Below are 20,631 nucleotides of genomic sequence, written 5' to 3' on the forward strand. Positions count from 1 at the left end.
TACTTCGGTGGATAGATAATAGACCAGAACAACAGAAGAGCATTGAGGTAATCCTAAAAGAAAGGAAGAAATCATCTTCAAATTAAATCAAATTAAATTCATGCAGATATATAAATATGAAATGAAAGTTCCCAGATACTTCTGCAAAAGAAGTTGGCTTGGGGTTATTTTTGACCCTCCTAATGCTATTTTACCTGGTTGTTTTATCCTAGAGTTTATCAGGAGAGGATGATTGACAGTAATAGCACTTAGACTTATATACCACTTCATAGTGCTTTACAGGCCCCTCTAAGCGGTTTACAGAGTCAGCCTGTTGCCCCACATATTCTGGATCCTTATTTTACTGACCTCATTTTACCGACAAGGTTGAAAGGCTGAGTCAACCTTGAGTCCGTCAGTCAGGATCGAACTCCTGGCAGTGGGCAGAATTAGCCTTCAAAACTGCATTCTAACCACTGGGAGGGAGGGAGGGAGCGAGAGAGGGAGGGAGGGAGGGAGGGAGGGAGGGAGGGAGGAAGGAAGGAAGGAAGGAAGGAAGGAAGGAAATAGCAATAGCACTTAGACTTATATACTGCTTTACAGACCTCTCTAAGTGGTTTACAGAGTCAGCCTATTTCCCCCAACAATTTGAATTCTCATTTTGCCAAGCTTGGATGGATGGAAGGCTGAGTCAACCTTGAGCCGGTCAGGATCAAAACTCCTGGCTGGGGGGCAGAGTTAACCTGCAATGCTGCATTCTAACCACTGCGCCACCATGGTTCTAATCAAAAACGCATTTTGTAAAAACAGGGGAAATTTTAAAAATGTATCAGTTCTAATTTATATCTCAGCACACCATCTCTTCCTGCTGTTTCTTCTTCCTGTACTGTGCAGTTTCCCCACCCTTAAAGAAAAACTAAATTCCTCTCTCCCACGTCTACCGAAATGTAGAAATTGAATTTGAAGTGTGTTTTTTGAGGAATTCTTCACCCCTTCTTGTCCCCTTCTCCACAGAGAAGCTCTCTTAGCTGAGATGGGAGTCGCCATCCGAGAAGATGGAGGCACCCTTGGTGTCTTCTCACCAAAAAAGGTAGGTAGTGCCATAAAACGGTTTCACGTCTGTTCTTTCAGACGATGTGGGGATCCTAACCACTGATGGCGGTCCAACAATTCTGAAGAAATGGTAGCGCTGCGATCGACTCGCTGCTTGTCTGCGTCTCACTTTTTGGAAATATGGTTTCGAGATGATTTCAGTTAAAATGACAGTATCGATTAAAGTGATCGTTTTAGAAGCGCGTACACTTTTCCGTAGGCTGGATATCAGAAATTTATTTGTCAAATTCATTTGCCGCCTGTCTTGTTGTGGGGACTATTCTAGGCGGCTTGCAATAAAGGAAGAAAAATGAAAGGTGCGTAAACAGAACAGAAGTTAAATAATAGAACAATAAAATAAGCAATGACAAAGCGCCTTAAATAATCTATTTTCCTAAGCACCTGAAGGCCAGACAAGGAAGAATAGATGGAAATTGATCAGGGAGAGATTCAACCTAGAAATAAGGAGAAATTTTCTGACACAGAGAGCAATCAACTCATGGAACAGAAGTTGTGTTCAGAAGTTGTGTGAGCTTCATCACTGGAGGCTTTCAAGGGGAGATTGGACTGCCATTTGTCGGGGATGGTGTAGGTCAGGTGTGTGTCCTGACGTGTGTCAAACTCACGTCATCACGGCTGTATCACATGACATATCGGGACTTTTTTCCCCTTCGCTAAACTTGGCGTGACCAGCACATGACGCATCTGGTCCATGGGCCAGGAGTTTGAAAGCCCTGGTGTACGGTCCCTTGTTTGGGTGGAGGGTTGGACTAGATGACCTACAAGGTCCCTTCCAACTCTGTTAATGGTTAAATCTCTCTGTAATCTGTTAAAGGAAGACAATAAAAATAATACGTCAGTATGATAACCAAAAAAGATGCATGGGTGGAGAGCAGAAAGTATGCACCTTAATTTTCTTGATGTCCTGAAGGCAGGCTCTGAATTGAAATGATGCTGAACAGAGCTCTTCAGAAAATGTTCCACGAACCACTTCAAAGCCTGATTTTATTTATTTTTTTTCAACCCCACGGTAGTTAATTTTTGTAGCTTTGTGCCTCCCATTTGGGCCAGGCTCCAGCAGATATTCTAAGGTCGAAGATAAGATTCTTGTCTCATCGTCACCATAAGTAAGCCCTCTTTTCCCTCTTTCTCTCATCGTCTGAATTTCCTTTGTAGATCTTCTCTCAGAGACCATCAACTTTGTTTGATGACTCTTTTGATACCTTTGCGGTTGACCAGGTTTGTCTTTGTGCCGACATCGAGGCTTAAGCAGAAATTGCAGCTTGTGAAAAGTAGAATAGAGTGAATTCATCCTTCTCCTCCTTACCCTTTTCATCCATCCTGATTAGCTGTTAACTTCCCTGTCTCCCGTCAGCAATCTCTCACGGGGTACCACAAGATTTAGAGACACTCTGAACAAATGGGGCTATCCGGTGGCGTCTGTCCCTTTTGCGATTGTGGTGACATGCAGACAACAACACACATGTATACACCTGCCTGTTATGTCCGATCAGTGTACACTTGAGGACCTCATGGCAGCGTGAAAGAATGCAATTAATATCCCTAGATCTGTTTAATCTTGTCTTTTATATTTTAAATGTCATGTCACATAGTATTCCTTATTTTAGGGACTCGGTGGCTCAGTGGCTAAGACGCTGAGCTTGTCGATCGAAAGGTCGGCAGTTCAGCAGTTCGAATCCCTAGTGCCGCGTAACGGGGTGAGCTCCCGTTCCTTGTCCCAGCTTCTGCCAATCTAGCAGTTCGAAAGCACTTAAAAAAATGCAAGTAGAAAAAAATAGGGACCACCTTTGGTGGGAAGGTCACAGCGTCCCGTGCGCCTTTGGCGCTGAGTCCTGCCGGCCACATGACCACGGAGGCGTCTTCGGACAGCGCTGGCTCTTTGGCTTCGAAACGGAGTCGGAAACGACTAGCACGTCTGTGCGAGGGGAACCTTTACCTTTATTCCTTATTTCAATTGTGATGCTTCCGTCACGAAGAAACAAACAAACAAACATTGTTAATCTGTTCCTTTCACCTCTTGTAGTTTTGTAGCACTTGTAGCTAAGGAGAAACTGCTCTTAGTTTACAAGCTAGAGCTGCGGGATGGATGTGAAGATCCTATTTCTGCTGCTATTCTAATATTTTCTTTTTCCTCTGTGTTTACTGGCGCTTGTTGGCCAGATATTCACACCAAGGCCTTGTGATTTGTTGGCTGGTTCCAGCGGGGTATTCTCACCAAAGAAGGTTGGTTGAGTGGCTGTACAGGTAGTCCTCGACTTACGACCACAATTAGCACCACCACCACCACCCCGTCCCCAAATTTCTGTTGTTAAGTTAGACCTTCGTTAAGTGGATTTTGCCCCGTTTTACGACCTTTCTTGCCTCCGTCGTTAAGCAAATCACTGCAGTCGATAAGTTAGCAACCTGGTTGTTAAGTGAATCTGGCTTCCTTCCCCGTTGACTTTGCTTGTCGGAAGGTCGCAAAACGGATGACCCCGGGGATGCTGCAATGGTCGTAAACACGAACCAGTTTGCCAAGCATCTGAATTTTGATCCTGGGGTTGCTGCAAAGGTTGTGACTGTGGAGAAATGGTCAGAAATCAATTTTTCCCCCCAGTGCCGTCGTAACTTTGAACAGTCACTAAGTGAACTGTTGTAAGTCGAGAACTACCTGCAGTAGCTTTAGATCCCATTAGGAACGTTTGTAGGAAATAGATTCTTGAGACTTTCCAGCAAAAGCCGTGATTTGAAATGCTGGTGATCCCATTAACCTGTGAAAGGGTTGCTCTGTAGAAGCTGCTCAGTAGAAATTCCACAATTTATTTTTCCCAGCAAAATCAGCTGAGAGCATTTTCCCCAATTTAGCTATTTCCATACGAGATGAACTACGCACTCCTAACTTTTTGATTCAGTGGTGAAAGTGTCTGGTAATTTTTTTTTAAAAAAAATCATTTCATCCTCTCCAGTTCCTTCTCCCCTTTTGAAGAATTAGGTATTTTTCACAGAAAGAGGAGAGAAAACAAATACCGTATTTTTTGGAGTATCAGACGCATCCCCCCCCCAAAAGAGGGTGAAAATTTGGGTGCGTCTTATACACCGAATGTAGCCCCTCCCACCCTCCAGCCCCACCCTTTGACCTCTGCCTCCCAGCAGTTTGCCTCCTTGCAGCAAACAGCCCATTTCGGTTTCAGCACAGCCTGATTAGCACAAGCAGCTGGGATCGGCTCCCGACCATCAGCTGTTTCAGGCTGCAAGGATTGCCATTGCCTGTTGCCGCGCCAGCCTCTGCTGTTTGCTACAAAGAGGCAAATTGCTGGGAGGCAGATCAGGCTGTGCTGAAACTGAAACTGAAAGAGGCTGTTTGCTGCAAGGAGGCAAATTGCTGGGAGGCAGAGGCACTTTTTTTTTTCTTGTTTCCCCCCCCCCCCCAAAAAAAAAAAGTAGATAGTCTTATAGTCTGGAGTGTCTTATAGTCTGGAGTGTCTTATACTCCAAAAAATTGGCAGCTATTGAATTTAGGATAATCTGAAGAACCTGTTATCCCTGGCCGTCACTCACCAAACATCTCCCTTTAAAATAAATACATATTCAAATAACTACCGTTTATCCCACAGAACCCACAATGGGAAGGAATTTTGATGCTTCTGTTCTTCCTGGGACGCTCTTCTCTTGGTGCACTCTGAGCTTGGTTGTTTTCTTGCAGACATTTCTTTACAAAACTAGGTGATAATCATCAGTTTTAGCACCGATGATGTTATCGAGTTGGAGTAATGAAGAGCCTTGGTAGTACAGTGGTTTAAAGCACCCTGTTATTAACACAGCTGCCTGCAATTACTGCAGGTTCCAATCTTACCAGGCTCAAGGTTGACTCAGCCTTCCATCCTTTCTAAGGTAGGTGAAATGAGGACCCAGATTGTGGGGGCAATAAGCTGACTTTGTATAAAATATACAAAAGTAGGAAGGCTATTGCTTAACGCATTGTAAGTCGCCCTGAGTCTCCGGAGAAGGGCGGCATATAAATCAAATTAAAAAAAAAAGGAAAACAACCCAGCTCAGAGCGCACCGAGGACCCCTTCATTTCAACCCTGAGCCCACAAATATCCTTCCTTTGTTAGCATTCTCTTCCTGCACTGCAGTAAAATTTCATTAGTTCAAGAATTGATGCGTTGTCTCCTGAGAGGGGCCAAAGCAGCTTTGGATTTTGAAACTGCCCTTCTTTTCTGCGAAAGAAGCCCTTGTGGGGAAGAGGGCATGTCATTCAAGGAACGCCATGTTTGTTTCAGACCCCTCATCTGGTAAACCTGAACGAGGACCCCCTGATGTCAGAGTGCCTGCTTTATTACATCAAAGATGGCATAACTAGGTAAGCAGTACTATCTGAACTCTTTTTGATCCCGTCTTGCGTTTGTGGCTTGGAGCAGAGAAGTTTACCTGCTTTTAGAAGCTGTGACAATGCCTTAGGGCAGCGGTTGCCAACGGGTGGTCCGTGGACCACTGGTGGTCCATGGGAAAATTTTGGTGGTCCGCAGAAAAATTATTTGCATTTTGTTATATTGCACTAAATCAGGGATCCTCAAACAACGGCCCCTGGGCCAGATACATGCAATGAATGTTTGTGTTTGCTGCAGAGAGTCTCCCCCTTTGGGCTCTTCTTCTGTGGGTCGGAGGGGGACAGAAATTCCGACTTGGGGTCTGCTTCAGCCTCCTGGTGAGGGGCTTTGGGCGAAGGCTGGAGGGAAGCACCACTGGTGGCAAAGAGCCAGAGGGTCTTGTTCCAGTGGGACTGCATCATGGCCTGGAACTGGCTAACCATCTCAGCCCGCTGAGCCTCCAGGGACCGGTACTTGGCCTTGCACTCCTGCAGGTCTTCTCTCTGCTTGGAAAGCCTATGCTCCTAGTCCTCAGTGAGGTGTTTCTGCTGAGCCTCCTTCTCGGTCAGATCGGTCAGATCCAATTTGAACTGAGCTGTTTTGCCAACTCTTTCTCATGGTGGCTGCTTAGCTCCAACAACTGCTTCCTAAGGAGGCCGGACGGGGAGGCAAGGAGTGGCTGGGAGGGGAGGGGCGAGTAGAGGCTGTCGAGGCACCCCTCAGTGTGAATGACATCGAGTTGATTATGCCCACCCAGTCACATGACCACCTAGCCACGCCCACCCAGCCGGTCATTAGGCAGATCATATTAGTGATCCGCGGGATTTCAAATTATGAATTTAGTGGTCCCTGGGGTCCGAAAGGTTGGTGACCCCTGCCTTAGAGCTCTTCTTTTTCGGACACAGGGTTGGTCAGGCGGATGCCGAACGGCGCCAAGACATCGTCCTGAGTGGGGCTCATATCAAAGAGGAGCACTGCATTTTCCGAAGCGAGAGGAACCCCAACGGCAGCGGTAAGCAGGAGGTGGATCCTGGATATTTTAAATCAGGAGTCCCGAATCCCTGGGATGTAGCACACTACCGGGCCATGGCCCATTTTTAACCGGGCTGTGTGAGCGGCTGCTGGCGAATATGTGCGTGCACACAGCTGAACTTATACAAGCAACAGGTTGGCATGTACATGCACGCACCAGCCCACCACTTGCACAGCCCGGTTCCGCAAGGGCCACGGCCTGGTAATTGGGGTCCCCTGTATTAAAATCTCCCGGCAAGCTTCCCCCGACTCTGTCCTTCACATATGTTGGATCTCTCATCAACCGTTCAGACAGTGACTTGAGTGTTCTCTGCTTCTAGTCATTGTTATCCTGGAACCATGTGAATGTTCAGAAACCTACGTCAACGGCAAAAGGGTGATACAGCCGGTACAGCTCCGTTCAGGTAAAAATATCTATTTCTTCATGAGGAAATGTCGTCTTTTTTAAAAAAAATTATTGTTGCCTATCATACACTCCATTTCTATGTTGAGCAGTGTGTTCTCTAGGTGTCCCTGACATTAACATACAAACATCATTGTCACTATAATCATGTATGTATGTATGTATGTATGTATGTATGTATGTATGTATGTAAGTATGTATGTATGTATGTCTTTGGTCATTTTCAGGCTGGTGTTTTCGGCTTCGTGCTCCTAGAAGCACGAAGCCGAAAACACCAGCTTGAAGATGACAATGAGACTTCGTCGAAACGTCGCCGAGACACTTCCAATTTTACGTGAGAGAAAACCCGAATAACCAAAGACCTACATACAAACACCCGCGAAAACCTCAGACTATATATATATGCATATTCTTTCTAGCCAGGTTTTACCTACGTAAACTAAGTTGTTCTACAGCCCTGGTTCTGTGAAATCTCATTCACAAGTTTCTGGGCCTTTTTTCTGCTGACAAACAGCAACTCTGTGTTGCTCTCTGGGAGAGCATATTGTGAACATATCCCTAAAAGGGTTGAAGCGACGTTTCGACAGAATCTCATCTGCCATCATCAGGCTTATCTACCTTTTTATCATCTACCCTTTTAGGGATATGTTCACAATTACACGGGAAGAAACCCGAAATATTAACTGTACACACATATATACCCGTGAAAACTTACATAGACATATAGATATAGATATAGATATAGATATAGATATAGATATATATGCCAATATATGGTAATGTATAAACAAATATGCAATAATATCAATCATCTTTAAAACATATACTATCTTCCATCAGAGTATCGATTATATAACCATCAAAATAATAGCTCGTCTGTTTTTCTTTCTCGTGTAGACCTTTAACCTCAACATCTGTCATTTAACCATTTGTAAAACGATTCCTGTGTTATAAAATAAACCGAATCGTCTTTTCCTTTAATGTTTAGGGTTAACCTGTCCATCTCTGCACACTCCAGAACTTTTTTTTGGGATAATAATGTCATCATCTGCAGGGGTTTCTGGGTTTTTCCAACATTGTGCATATACAATCCTAGCTGCTGTTAGGATATGTAAAACCGAATATGCGTGACCCTTATTATAGTTTCCCTTATTATAGTTTTGCCCAACAAAAGTGTCTCAGGTTTCAAATCGATGTGTTGTCTTGTGATATTTTCCAGCCATGTGCACATTTTCTTCCAGGATTTTTTTTTACAAAGCAAAGCAGGGTGGATTTGATTTAAATCGAGTTGATTTAAATCACAATTTAAATCATGATTTAAATCACTAGTAAAAAGGCTTGATTTAAATCAACTCGATTTAAATCATAATTTTTAAAGAGCAACTATCATCTCTGCTACTCCTTTGACCCACTGTTGACTCACCCATAGTCCCAGTGTTGCATAATATACAGCCTCATGCTACATAACTAAGCTCCATTTCATGCTGAATAAACTAAATTATTCATGTATCTTACGATAGATTTTTACCCCAACAGTTTTTTATTAAAATAAACTCGATAAAAATCAAAAAAAATCTGATTTAAATCAAAAAAATCTGATTTTTTTAATTTTTTTTTTAAAAAAATCATTGATTTTTATCCACTCTGAAGCAAAGCAAAACGAAATGTGTCTTGAATGCCTGACCATCCGGCTTCATTTTAAGCTCAGTATATTATTTTATTCCGGATGTGGGTGCTGGGCTATCTAGTCCACCATTATTAGCATTGGCTAGTCATTGGGAAGAGCTTTGCAGCCTTTTCATAACCATTGGGCATTGAATTGAGGTCCTTCTGTATGTAGACCAGAGTTTCTCAACCTTGGTGACTTGAAGATGTGTGGACTCCAACTCCCAGGAGTTGAAGTCTACTGTCAGAGTGTTTACAGTGTGACTACTATTTTGAGACAACCTAGGAGCAAAACACAGGACACAGAGGTTTTGTCATTACAAACAGTGGTTTATATACAAGTCTTCTATATACAGACATACACATGGTAGGCACATACCAGGCAATCAATCAATCTTCAACTCTACGCGAAGAGCTACAATGCAGATAGAACACAACGAGGAGAAAGGGAGACACCTTCTCATGGCCTCCCTTATATAGACAACTTCTTAAAGCGGCAATAACCCTGCTGACTCATCCTGGTCCACAGCCTTACAGTGGCTAGTCAGCTTTAAATCATCATTGCCCTGACATCCACACATCTTCAAGTTACCGAAGTTGAGAAACACCCGAGGTTGACCATGCACTCTCCCATCCACCTCCCTTGATTGTCCTGGAAACTTGGTCGCCTGAGTTTGTCCTTCTCCAAAAATGACCCTTGGCCAAAACCTCTTTTATTGCCCCTCCAGGAAATCGCATTATTATGGGCAAAAATCATGTCTTCCGCTTCAACCACCCTGAGCAGGCGAGGGCTGAAAGAGAGAAGACGCCCTCGGCTGAGACTCCGTCCGAACCGGTCGACTGGACTTTTGCCCAGAGAGAATTGCTGGAGAAACAGGGAATTGATATGAAGCAGGAGATGGAGAAAAGGTAAGGCTTTTCAGGTGAAACCAAACTAAGTCTGCATTTTATCACCCGTGAAATGAAAGCAGAGCATTTAATCCCTTTGAACTGGAACATCATACAAGCCGTCTTCAGAGCAACAGATAAAATTCAAATTAACAGAGTTGGAAAAGGACCTTGGAGGTTTTCTAGCCCAACCCCCTGCTCGAGCAGGAGACCCTATACCACTTCAGATTAATTATTGTTCAATCTCTTCTTTTCTACCGGGCCGGCCAGCTGGTCTTTGCGGGTGCCGAACCACCTGAAAATGGCCAAAAAACAGGCTGGTTTGGGGGCTGTTTTCTGGGCTATTTTCAGGCTGTTTTTCAGGCCATTTTCCAGGCTGTTTTCACACCGTTTTTTGGGGCTGTTTTTCAGGCCGTTTTCGGGTCTGAAAATGCCCCCCCAAAATGCCCCCCAAAATAGGCCGTTTTTCAGCCAAAAACAGCCCAAAGAATGGCCTGAAAACAGCCAAAAAAACGGCCAAAAACCAGGCATGCGTGTACCAGCCAGCTGGTCTTCAGGTTTCCGGCACTCTGGCGCGTGCACACACACACACACACATGCACGCGTGTTCCGGTTTGGGCACTTGGTGCCGAAAAGGTTCGCCATCACTGTCTTAAGTTGTTAAGTCCCGTTTTTTTCTGTGCCTCTGTGACTTCGAAGGGTGGTTAGACTAACGGCTCTGCAATTCCAGGACTCCCTACTAAGCAGTCCCTGTATCTCTCTGCAGACTTCAAGAGATGGAGATTCTGTACAAGAAGGAAAAAGAAGAAGCGGATCTCTTACTGGAGCAGCAGAGGCTGGTAGGTGTCCCTGCCCCACCCAGGTTAATTTTAAGAGAGATTCTCTGCTGTTTCCCAGAGCTAGTTGCCCTTTGGCTGTTAAGTGTGCTGTTTTGGCCTTACATTGTTACCAGACAATGTGTCGGTCTCTCTCTCTCTCTCTCTCACTCCAGTTCAACACCAAGTTGAGCTTCTTCAACAGACAGAATAAAAAAAGGCTTGATCTGTTGTTACTCCGCACCTCACACCCCAATTCCAGACCTCTCTGAAATGACCTTGCCACTCCTCCTCATGAGGGTGGAGATGGCTCTTAAAGAGTCACCAAGTTACTAACTGGGTCCTCCGGAAGAGAGGCGCCTAGATCCGTTTGCCTGCCAGGTTTTGGTCCCCTTCCCTCCGGGATCTCCAGAATGACGGCTGTGGGTGATGCATGCCTTTAATCTCTCTGTCTTTGCCCTGCCTTGCATGGAGTCTGAATCCTTAGCAAGAGAAACGGTCATGCATGAGGGAGGGAGAATTTCGGGGAAGTGGGGGGGGGGCGACAGATCACATAGCTGGACTTCACAAAAACTCCTCGCCTCCCTCAAACAAGGTCATGAGGAGGAAACCTACAAAGGAGGTTTCCAACTGCCTAGCCTGTGAAAAGAGCGTATAAGATAGTCCTCGACTTGTGACCACGATTCAGCCCAAAATTTCCTTTGCTGAGCCAGACAGTTCTTCAGTGAGTTTTGCCCCAGTTTACAAGTCTTTCCTTGCCACAGTTGTTAAGTGTAACACTGCAGCTGTTAAGTTAGTAACAGGCTTGTTAAGTGGATCTTAAGAGCCAGGGTGGCGCAGTGGTTAGAATGCAGTATTGCAGGCTGACTCTGCCCACTGCCAGCAGTTCGAGTCTCACCGGCTCAAGATTGACTCAGCCTGCCATCTTTCCGAGGTCGGTCCAATGAGGACCCAGATTGTTGGGGGCAAGAGGCTGCCTCTGTAAATTGCGTAGAGAGGGCTCTAAAGTCCTATGAAGCGGTATATAAGTCTAAGGGCTATTGCTATCTGGCTTCTCCATTGATGTTGCTTGTCAGAAGGTCTCAAAAGGGGAACAAATACACGCCCAGATGCCAAGTGTCTGAATTTTGACCATGGGGATGCTGCAACGGTCATAAGTGTGAAAAATTGTCGTCAGTCGCTTTTTTTCAATGCCGTTGTAACTTTGAATGGTCACTAAACAAATGGCCGTAAGTCAAACACTACCTGTAGTCTCTTTGGTTATCATTATCATTGGGTTCTTCCCCAACCCTTTTTCCCCCCACTTTGATAAGAATCTACATTAGTGGCCAAAATGGTGTAAACCTTTTGGAAAAAAGGTATTTTTTGAGGTTTGATGGCTAATAACACCACTTTTTTTTTTTTTTTTTGGAGTTTCAAGATAATCCTATTCCACTTGCTGGAACGGCTTGGGAATAGCCCAGACCTTCACCCAATCGAAAATCTATGGAGCCGACTAAAGAAACCTGTTAGTCAGAAGCGACCCAGCAATAAAACCCAGTTAATACAAGCAGTCATTCAATCTTGGTTTCACATTAGAACAGCTGCAGAACTAAAAGACTCGGTTCACTCCATGGGAAGACATTGTAAGGCTGTAATTCATGCTAAAGGTTACCCAACTAAGTATTAACTGACATCATTTTTGTATCTCTTGTTTTTTCTACGTATTTCACTTTTCTTCTTTAGACTGTCACTGCTATTCTAATAGCAAATCCTTCATAAAAGTTGTTGCATTACATTCTTGATTAAATTATCTTTCCATTGATATATAATTTTATGGTACTACTTCCCCCCCTCCCCCCAAAAAATGGTGTTATTAGCTAGTTTTAGAAAATACACTTTTCCCAAAAGGTTTCTACAATTTTGGCCACTACTGTAATTATCCTGTTTGCATATTTGAAAAACATGGACCCCCAACAAAGACTGTCCTTTTAACAAAAACGTGTCTGTAGCTATTTATTTTTAACGTAACATTTAAAAAAGAAAAATCAGTAGTGCTGAAATAACCTCAATCAAAGAGTTTCATTCCTAACTTTCTTTCTGTGCATAGGATACAATTCATGGTAATGGACCACTTTTCCTACATCACCGTTCTTTCAGCAGTATTCAGGGCCTCTCAGGCATCAGTTTGTGGCATTTTAGGAATGCTGGGCAGTATGGTCTAGGGCAGGGCCCTCCAACCTTGGCAACTGTAAGACTTGTGGATTTTAACTCCCAGAATTCCTCAGCCAGCAAAGCAAAGCTGGCTGAGGAATTCTTGCAGTTGAAGTCCATAAGTCTTAAAGTTGCCAAAGTTGGAGTTCCCTGGTCTAGGGAATAGCTGGTGGAGATATATACCTTTTTAAGTAATTAGGTCAATATTATTGACTCCGAGCCCATATAACTGTGATGATGAACCTATGGCACGCATGCCACAGGTGGCACGCGGAGTCATATCTGTGGGCACGCGCGTGTTGCCCTGGCTCAGCTCCAGTGTGCAAGCGTGCGCCAGCCAGCTGATTTTCGGGCCTTTTGGGCCCACTGGAAGTCGAGAAACGGGCCGTTTCCGGCCTCCTGAGGGCCTCTGGGGAGCTGGGGAAGGCAGTTTTCACCCTCCCCAGGCTCCAAGAAAGCCTCTGGAGCCTGGGGAGGGTGAAAAACAGGCCTACCGGACCCACCGGTTACCTTTTTGCCATTGCGTGCCAAAAGCGGGGGAGTGCGGAGGGGTTGCATGTGCATTTGTGGGGCATTGAATTATGGGCCCGCTTGTGCACAATCCCCTGTGCTCCCTCCACTTTTGGCACGTGACGGCCAAAAGCTTAGCCATCACTGCCGTATAAGTACACTTCTGATTAAATCTCAGGTGCACGGTAGAATAATTCTTGGAACCTCTGGGGAAAATTTATTCAAAGCTTGTTTGGAGTGTTTTTTTGTTCTTACCTCTTCACCAATTTTACTAATATAAAAGCATTTTTACGTGACTGCAAAAAAAAAAAAAAAGCATGAAGTTTGCAACAGGCAGGCATAACTTCTGGGTCGGTTCATAGGCATGAGAGTGAGATGTGGAACGGTAGAAAACCTTAACAAGATTCCCTTCCTCCCCCTCGCCCTCCTCCCCACCAAAAAAAAAAAAAAAAAAAAAAGGCTTGGGTATCTTTTAGGATGATCTGTAATAACCGAAAGGCATTTCTGCCTTTAAACCAAGAATCACTGGCAAATGGAAAGCACATGGCCAGCGGGGGTTTTGTTTTTTGGGCTGGCCCAAATAAATAAATAAATAAAGATTTTTGACGATGTATTGTTTTCTTTCTCAGATTTATAACCCACTTTTTCTCCAGGTGGCACGCATAGCATTCTTTAACTCCAACCCTGTGAGATGGGGGGGGGGGCGGTGGGGGGTGACTGGCCCAGGGAATTTCCACGATGGAGGGTGGATTTCAACTTAGGTTTACTCCGTCCAACATTTTAACCACTGTTACGGCACTGTTTCTAACCTTGACGCTAGTGGCTGCTTTTGAACTTGGTTTCTCTCTTGATTCTCTAACCCTTTGTCTGGCTGCTTTTCTAGTCGCCTGGACTGTCAATCTGAATCCACGTGCACAGCACTTACTAACCCAGTGTTAACTCCACCTAACCTTGGCTGTCCGTCTGATCATTCTGCGATGACTGTCGGGTATCACTCCTCGCGAAGAGTCTCTTCCCCACCCCTCTAATGAAATAACTTGGCGGTTGTAACCAGGCCAAAAAAAAAATGTTTGGCACACCGATAGCACGAAGCGTTACGTCCACCTCTCTTCAGGTACTTGGTTTTGGCTCTTCTAAGAGTTTCACACGGATTGGATTTTGGGAATGTCTTGGCATATTCTCGGAGGGGAATTAAAAATCCCACAAAATTTAGATATGTCTGGAATTAAAGAAATCAACCGAAGACGGTTAGGGATAGTTTAAGACTTCCAGTTAGATGTTCACTCCCTTCCTTTGTTCCTTTTGCTTCCCCTCACTCCCTGAATCGTTTTCCCTAATTTTGAGTTGTCCTTTCTTTTTTCTTTTTTCTTTTTTTCTTGTTCAGAATTTTCCTTCTTTTCTCCAAATTTTAATTTTGTTTATTTTGGGGCCACCTCTCGATTGTTTTTTTTTCCCAAAGGATGCAGACTCTGATAGTGGGGATGATTCGGACAAGCGGTCTTGCGAGGAGAGCTGGCGGCTGATTACTTCCCTGAGAGAGAAGCTGCCCCCCAGCAAGTTGCAAACCATTGTTAAAAAATGTGGCCTCCCCAGCAGCGGCAAGAAGCGAGAGCCCATCAAAATGTATCAGATCCCTCAACGCCGACGCCTCAGCAAGGACTCCCGATGGGTGACTGTTTCAGATCTCAAGATCCAGGCCGTGAAGGAGATCTGCTACGAGGTAGCGCTCAATGACTTCCGGCACACCCGTCAGGAGATCGAAGCCCTGGCCATCGTCAAGATGAAAGAACTCTGCACCCTGTACGGGAAGAAGGACCCCAACGAGCGCGACTCGTGGCGAGCCGTGGCCCGAGACGTTTGGGACACGGTGGGGGTGGGCGACGAGAAGATGGAGGATCTCCTGCTGAGCGGGAAAGGCATCGCCGACGTGGACGATCTCAAGGTCCACATCGACAAGCTGGAAGACATCCTGCAGGAGGTGAAAAAGCAGAACAACATGAAGGACGAGGAGATCAAAGTCCTGAGGAACAAGATGCTCAAAATGGAGAAAGTTCTGCCGCTCATGAGCTCCCAAGAGCCAAAAGGGCCGCCCGCCACGGCTGCCACGAAACCGAAAGATCCCCCCGGCCAGGTCAGTGCAGAAGGAAATGTAAACAAGGATGGGAAGAGTGGCTCCGAGAAAGACGGCCGGGTTTCACAGTTAATGGAGGAAGACCCTGCCTTCAGGCGAGGACGGCTGCGCTGGATGAAGCAGGAACAAACCCGGTTCAAGAACCTGCAGCAGCAGGAGATCACCAAGCAGCTCCGTCGGCAGAACACGCCGCACCGCTTCATCCCTCCGGAAAACCGTAAACCCCGCTTTCCCTTCAAAAGCAACCCGACCCACCGGAACTCCTGGAGCCCGGGCACCCACATCATCATCACCGAAAACGAGGTCATCGAAGTGAGAATCCCCAAGGAGGAAGAGAAGAAGACCGAGGAGATCCAAACCCTGCCTGCTAAAGCTCCGGTGGTCCCCAAGGACCCTCCTCCTCTTTGGAACAAGCCCGGGCCGCAGAAATCTCCGGATCAGATCCAGATCAAGAGGCAACCCTTGAACCCGCAGCCCCAGCCTTGCTCTCTGCAGCCAAACCCCTCCACCCCGGTGCGCTGGAGAAGCCATTCCCTCAACGGCCAGCAGAGGGGTTTCCAGCGCCAGTTGTCGGACTCCTCTGAGTCCTCGCCCGCCCCGGGCGCAAGCCAACCCCAAGATCTGCAATCCTTCCACCAGAGGCGCCACCTTCACCAGCACTGGCAGTCTTACAGCCCTCACCACGGCAGCCTGGAGAGCCGAGCCAGGCCGGTCGATCGACCGAGCCCTTGCAACCAGTTTGTGACTCCTCCACGCATGAGGCGGCAGTTCTCCGCCCCAAACCTCAAAGCCAGCCGAGAAACCACAGTTTGACTCTCGCCGGTGGAAGAGAGCTATGCCCATCCTGACAGGGAAGGGATGGGGGGAGGACGTGGGGAGTGTCCGCAAACAATTGGCCTCGGGCCTCATAAGAGGACCTTTGCCCACCGACATACAGAGCACAAAACCGTATATTTTCTACCTATCCTGTCAACTGCCTGTGAAACATTTGGTGTTTTCTGTTTTTTTAAAAAAAAAAATTGTGGAAATCCCTTACTTTGGCCTTGAGGGAAGGCCTCTGTGTCGGTTTGGGAACTGTCAGCTGTCAACTGTATCATCTTTTTTTAGGTGTGGGGGGGAGAAACAATGAACACAAATGGGGACCTTTTAAACCCCCCATTTGTGTCAATCTTTGGACAATCAGCAAAGCTCATCCGGGAAGCTTCCCACTTCAGTTTTGTATTTTATTTGGATTGTATTCCTACACCTCTCGGGTTTTTCCTTTTCAGAAGCCTCGAAAGTCACCCCTAAAAGCTTTTAGAATTGGGGGCAGATTATTAAGACAGGGCAGCTAATTCCTCTTAAATTTTTCAGTTGTGTTATGGAATGTGTGTGGGGAGGGGAGCATGTAGTTATATCATCAAACAGAGCAGTTTTTGCTAATTTGGGGTTCAAATTAGAGACTCCTGCGACTGGCCAGGAGTCAGATTTACAGATTTAACAGAAAGACATAACCCAAGGCAAGCAGAAACTGCTGGCAGCACCTACCGGTGTGTGTTCCTTTTGGTTTCCTGCCCCCAAAAAACCTGTTCTGATCTAGGCTTCCCCAAAAAGCACGAAGCAGACTCCTTATCGCGCCAAAACCCCTTTTATTAAACAAACAGTGAATTCCTCTCATCTACCTTCAGCAAAGTCTTTCAAGGGAGAATTTTACAGTCACAGACCTTATCTGGCTTGGAGAGCTGCCAGGCCGATATCTTCAAAACTTGGCAAGGAGTCACGAACCAATTAAGCGAATTAATTGTCTCCTGCAAACTCCACTCCCCTTTTGCTCCTCTTTTATTCCCTCTGGGAGGGGCCATTCACTGTCCACCTGTGGCCTTACTCCTTAGTCGACCCTTGTTCTTTAGCTGTTCCCTTCGTCTGACCACTCTGTGCATGCGCACACTGGGAACAGGCTCCAGCTGTTAGTCTGCCTCACTGATGTCTGCCTCCGAAGGCAGCTGACAACTATCAGATGGCCCTGGCCCCCTCTCTGCCTCCGACGCAGAGCCCTCATCCGAGCCTTCCCCAGACTCCAGGACTGGCCCATGTTCCTCCCCAACCTCCTCACTGTCCGAATCTGCTGCCAGCTCTGCTGGCCGCTGGCGGGGCACAACAAAACCTACAAGCATTTGGGTTGAGTTTCCAACCAGAAAGCTCCAGCTAGAGATTTCAAAAGCATTAACTTGGCGTGTGATTCTCCGGCTGGCTAAAACTCCCCCCCCCCATTTTAAAAAAAAGGACAGATACATTAAAAAGTACCCTTGATTTTCCAGCCTCCCTGGAGCCAAACGTTTAGCAGTCGGGGGAGTTTTGTGCACAAATTTGTAGTCAGAAGCACAATTTTGCTCTACACCAGGGGTCGGCAACCTTAAACACCCAAAAAGGTCCTAACCGGAAGCCCCCATTCAATTCTGGAGCCGACCGGAAGTCCAGTTCCCACATCATAATCTCCTCCTAGCGCAGTGTCCTTTTTCCTCTACTGACCGGAAGTCGGTTCCCCCACCATAGAGTCTCATCCTAGCGCGGCATCCTTTTTCCTCTACCTGTCTTAACCGAAAGCCCTATCAGTTGTGAAGCCGACCAGCAACAAGGAGCCGCAGCAGAGGGATGAAAGAGCCACATGCGGCTCCAGAGCCACGGGTTGCTGATCCCTGCTCTTCACAAACGGAGCAAAGAGTTTTAGCTCCTGTGAAAAATCTGAATTTTCTCATATAGGATAGGTTTTAGGGGTAATAATGTCTGGCTGAGTTCGATTTCTTACAGGTTAGTGGAGCGATTCGGGAAAGAACGTGAGAGAATTAAAAAATAAGCAGCCGTACGTGTCTCTCTTCTCTCCAATTTTATGCCAAATCCTATCCATCCCTATTAAAAGAGAATAAGGAGGAGAGCTTGGGTCTTTCACAACCTGAGAAGCTGAGATTGGTAGTGAAATGTTGGCCGTGGGAGCTGCTTGGAATCCTTGATCGTTTGCCCTGCTGCTTTCTAAATATTATTATTTCAGTTTCCTTCCTCCCGCTCCCTGCATTGCCTCCTTTTCGAGTGATGCTCCCCTTGATTAATTGAGCAGATCCACCCAAAGGTGTGCGGGGTTATCCTGCTCCTTTCGCTGCAGACAGACATTGTCTCTGAGTGATGGATGATTTGCCCCGAAGCAAATGTACAAGTTTGCTTTAAAAGTCGGCGGAGGGTTGGGGATGGAAGGCCAGCCATCTCTGGTTCCTTTGCACTGCAGTGCATAAGCTAATAAATTAGACCTCGTTAATTTTACTCAGACCTCTTGTCTACTGGGGACGCGGTGGCTCAGTGGCTAAGACGCTGAGCTTATCGATCGAAAGGTTGGCAGTTCAGCGGTTCGAATCCCGAGCGCCGCGTAACGGGGTGAGCTCCCGTTCCTTGTCCCAGCTTCTTCCAACCTAGCAGTTCGAAAGCACGTTAAAAAAAATGCAAGTAGAAAAAATAGGGACCACCTTTGGTGGGAAGGTAACAGTGTTCCGTGCGCCTTTGGCATTGAGTCATGCCGGCCACATGACCACAGAGACTTCTTCGGATAGCGCTGGCTCTTCGGCTTTGAAACGGAGATGAGCACCGCCCCCTAGAGTTGGGAATGACTAGCACATATGTGCGAGGGGAACCTTTACCTTTACCTTGTCTACTGAGGGCCACAGGAGGGAGCTTCTAGTTGAATGTAGAATCATAGGGCTGGATGGCACCTTAGAGGTATTCTTGTCCAACCCGCTGCCCAAGGCAGGAGCCTTACAAAAAAAGTGTCCTTTTTTTAAATGAAAGTGATTGCAATGAAATGAGGGTTGAGTTGGGCAGCAGACTACAGAACAGAAGAAGCTATAGCTGCCTTTTAATTTCTCCTTTCATTTTTTTTTTCCTTTCATCATCATCATCAACATTTTAATTGGCCTTAATCAAGGAATCTGTCCCGAGTTTGTCAGGGAAACCGTTTGCGTTCCTCAAAATAGATTCAGCCAGATTATTCTTCGGTCCGTTCTGTGCCTTCTCCTTCTGATGGTTAAGCAATGTAGATTATATAGGTAAATATATATAAATATATATTTTAATGCTCTTAGTTAGGTTGCCTTTGAAATAATTTCCGAAGCTTTTGAGCGTGAACCTATTCGCAGTTACTGTAAAGGAGGAAATTGTTTCTTCCGGTGAAGTGATGGAATCTGAAAAAAAAAATAATGATAATCTGTCCATCTGTTGTTTTTAAGTGGTTTTGATGTTTTTTTTTTTAAAGAAAAAAACAAGCCTGCGTTTTGTGAAAAGCAGATCTGCTTGTGCTTTTTAACAAGTCATTTCAATAAAGTGCAAAAGATTCTTATTAAGCCTGTCATGTCACTTGGTTGGGGAGTCAATTGGCAGCTTTTTGGAAACCCAAAAAGGAGCTAATTTTGTGTTTTGTTTTGTTTTTTAAACCAAAGAGTGTGGAGAACACGGTTAGCTCTTCTTCTCTTTTAAACTGGCATTTAGAGGAATCTGATAAGAAAAGGGGACGTAAGATTCAGGATCCAGTGGGATCCTTTCCTAGTTCTTAAATTGGGAATCCCTCTGATGTAGCGGGCCTTGTAAACTTATTGCCTGGGATGTATAATTTAATTTGAACTTTCATGTGCAGGAAAAAGGTGTGTGGTTTCCACATATTCACCGCCCCCTCCCCCAAAAATGGTATTCTTAGCGACCTGGAATGAAGTGCAAATCGATGGACACATTGCAAAGACTCAAGTCGATTGAAATGATAACATTCTGGATTGCTGATAACACCCCCAAAATGGCCAAAAAATAGGCTGTTTTTCAGTCAAAAGCAGCCCCAAAATGGCTGGAAAATGGCCCAAAAAGCAGCCAAAAACAGGCATGCATTGCGCCAGCCAGTTGGTCTTCGTGTTTCTGACACGCGTGTTCCGGTTTGGGCACTCAGTGCCGAAAAGGTTCGCCATCAGTGCCTTAGATCAATTCCTTCCCATCAAGGATAAAAGAGCCACACTCCCGACATCTATGAAAACAGTTCTTCAGATTTCCTTATTCTTAATCGTTGGTTTTTCCTTGTTCCCCTGAAATTGTTGGTCCACGGAGTACATAGAGTAATGCGGGCAATCCTCGATTTACAACCGTTCATTTAGTGACCATCGCATCTCCATGGGTGACGTGACCAAAATTCAGGCGCTTGGCAACTGGCTCAGATTTATGACAGTTGCAGTGTCCTGGAGTCACTGTGTGAATATTTTTTGGCGACCTTCTGACAAGCCAAGTCAATGGGGAAACCAGATCCGTGGAAAGAAAACCCAAAGGTGCTGTTTTTTTCAAGAAGCCACTGGACTTTCTTGTTTGTCTTTGAAGGCGTTTCGCTTCTCATCCAAGAAGCTTCTTCAGTTCTGACAGGATGGTGGGGAGTAATGGAAGGATTTATACTCCTTGCAGACTGCTGGTCATTTGCCTCCTTCTAGAGAGCCATTGATGCCACTTGGAGGTTTATCTGTGTTTACCCTCAGGGAAACCCTTCCATTCCCCACCATCCAGTCA

The 20,631-nt window shown here is 45.8% G+C and overlaps 1 protein-coding gene across 2 annotated transcripts in view; it reads left to right on the top strand.

Moving 5' to 3' along the window:
• Positions 1–20,631, top strand: part of KIF1B (kinesin family member 1B) — a 116,680-nt gene that overhangs the window by 52,219 nt on the left and 43,830 nt on the right. The window contains exons 15-21 of one of the 2 annotated variants that reach the window (XM_070956073.1): positions 994–1,069; positions 5,355–5,434; positions 6,347–6,453; positions 6,794–6,877; positions 9,270–9,450; positions 10,196–10,268; positions 14,407–19,417. In XM_070956073.1, coding sequence (XP_070812174.1) covers positions 994–1,069; positions 5,355–5,434; positions 6,347–6,453; positions 6,794–6,877; positions 9,270–9,450; positions 10,196–10,268; positions 14,407–15,891 — 2,086 coding nt within the window. In that variant the 3' untranslated portion in view covers positions 15,892–19,417. Of the gene's footprint in view, positions 1–993; positions 1,070–5,354; positions 5,435–6,346; positions 6,454–6,793; positions 6,878–9,269; positions 9,451–10,195; positions 10,269–14,406; positions 19,418–20,631 lie in introns of those variants that run through there. The other variant, XM_070956074.1, reaches the window with a different exon arrangement.

This window comes from Pituophis catenifer, unplaced genomic scaffold, assembly GCF_029215685.1.
Source record: "Pituophis catenifer annectens isolate HBS135680 unplaced genomic scaffold, rPitCat1.0.hap2 SCAF_18, whole genome shotgun sequence".
NCBI classification, from domain to species: domain Eukaryota; kingdom Metazoa; phylum Chordata; class Lepidosauria; order Squamata; family Colubridae; genus Pituophis; species Pituophis catenifer.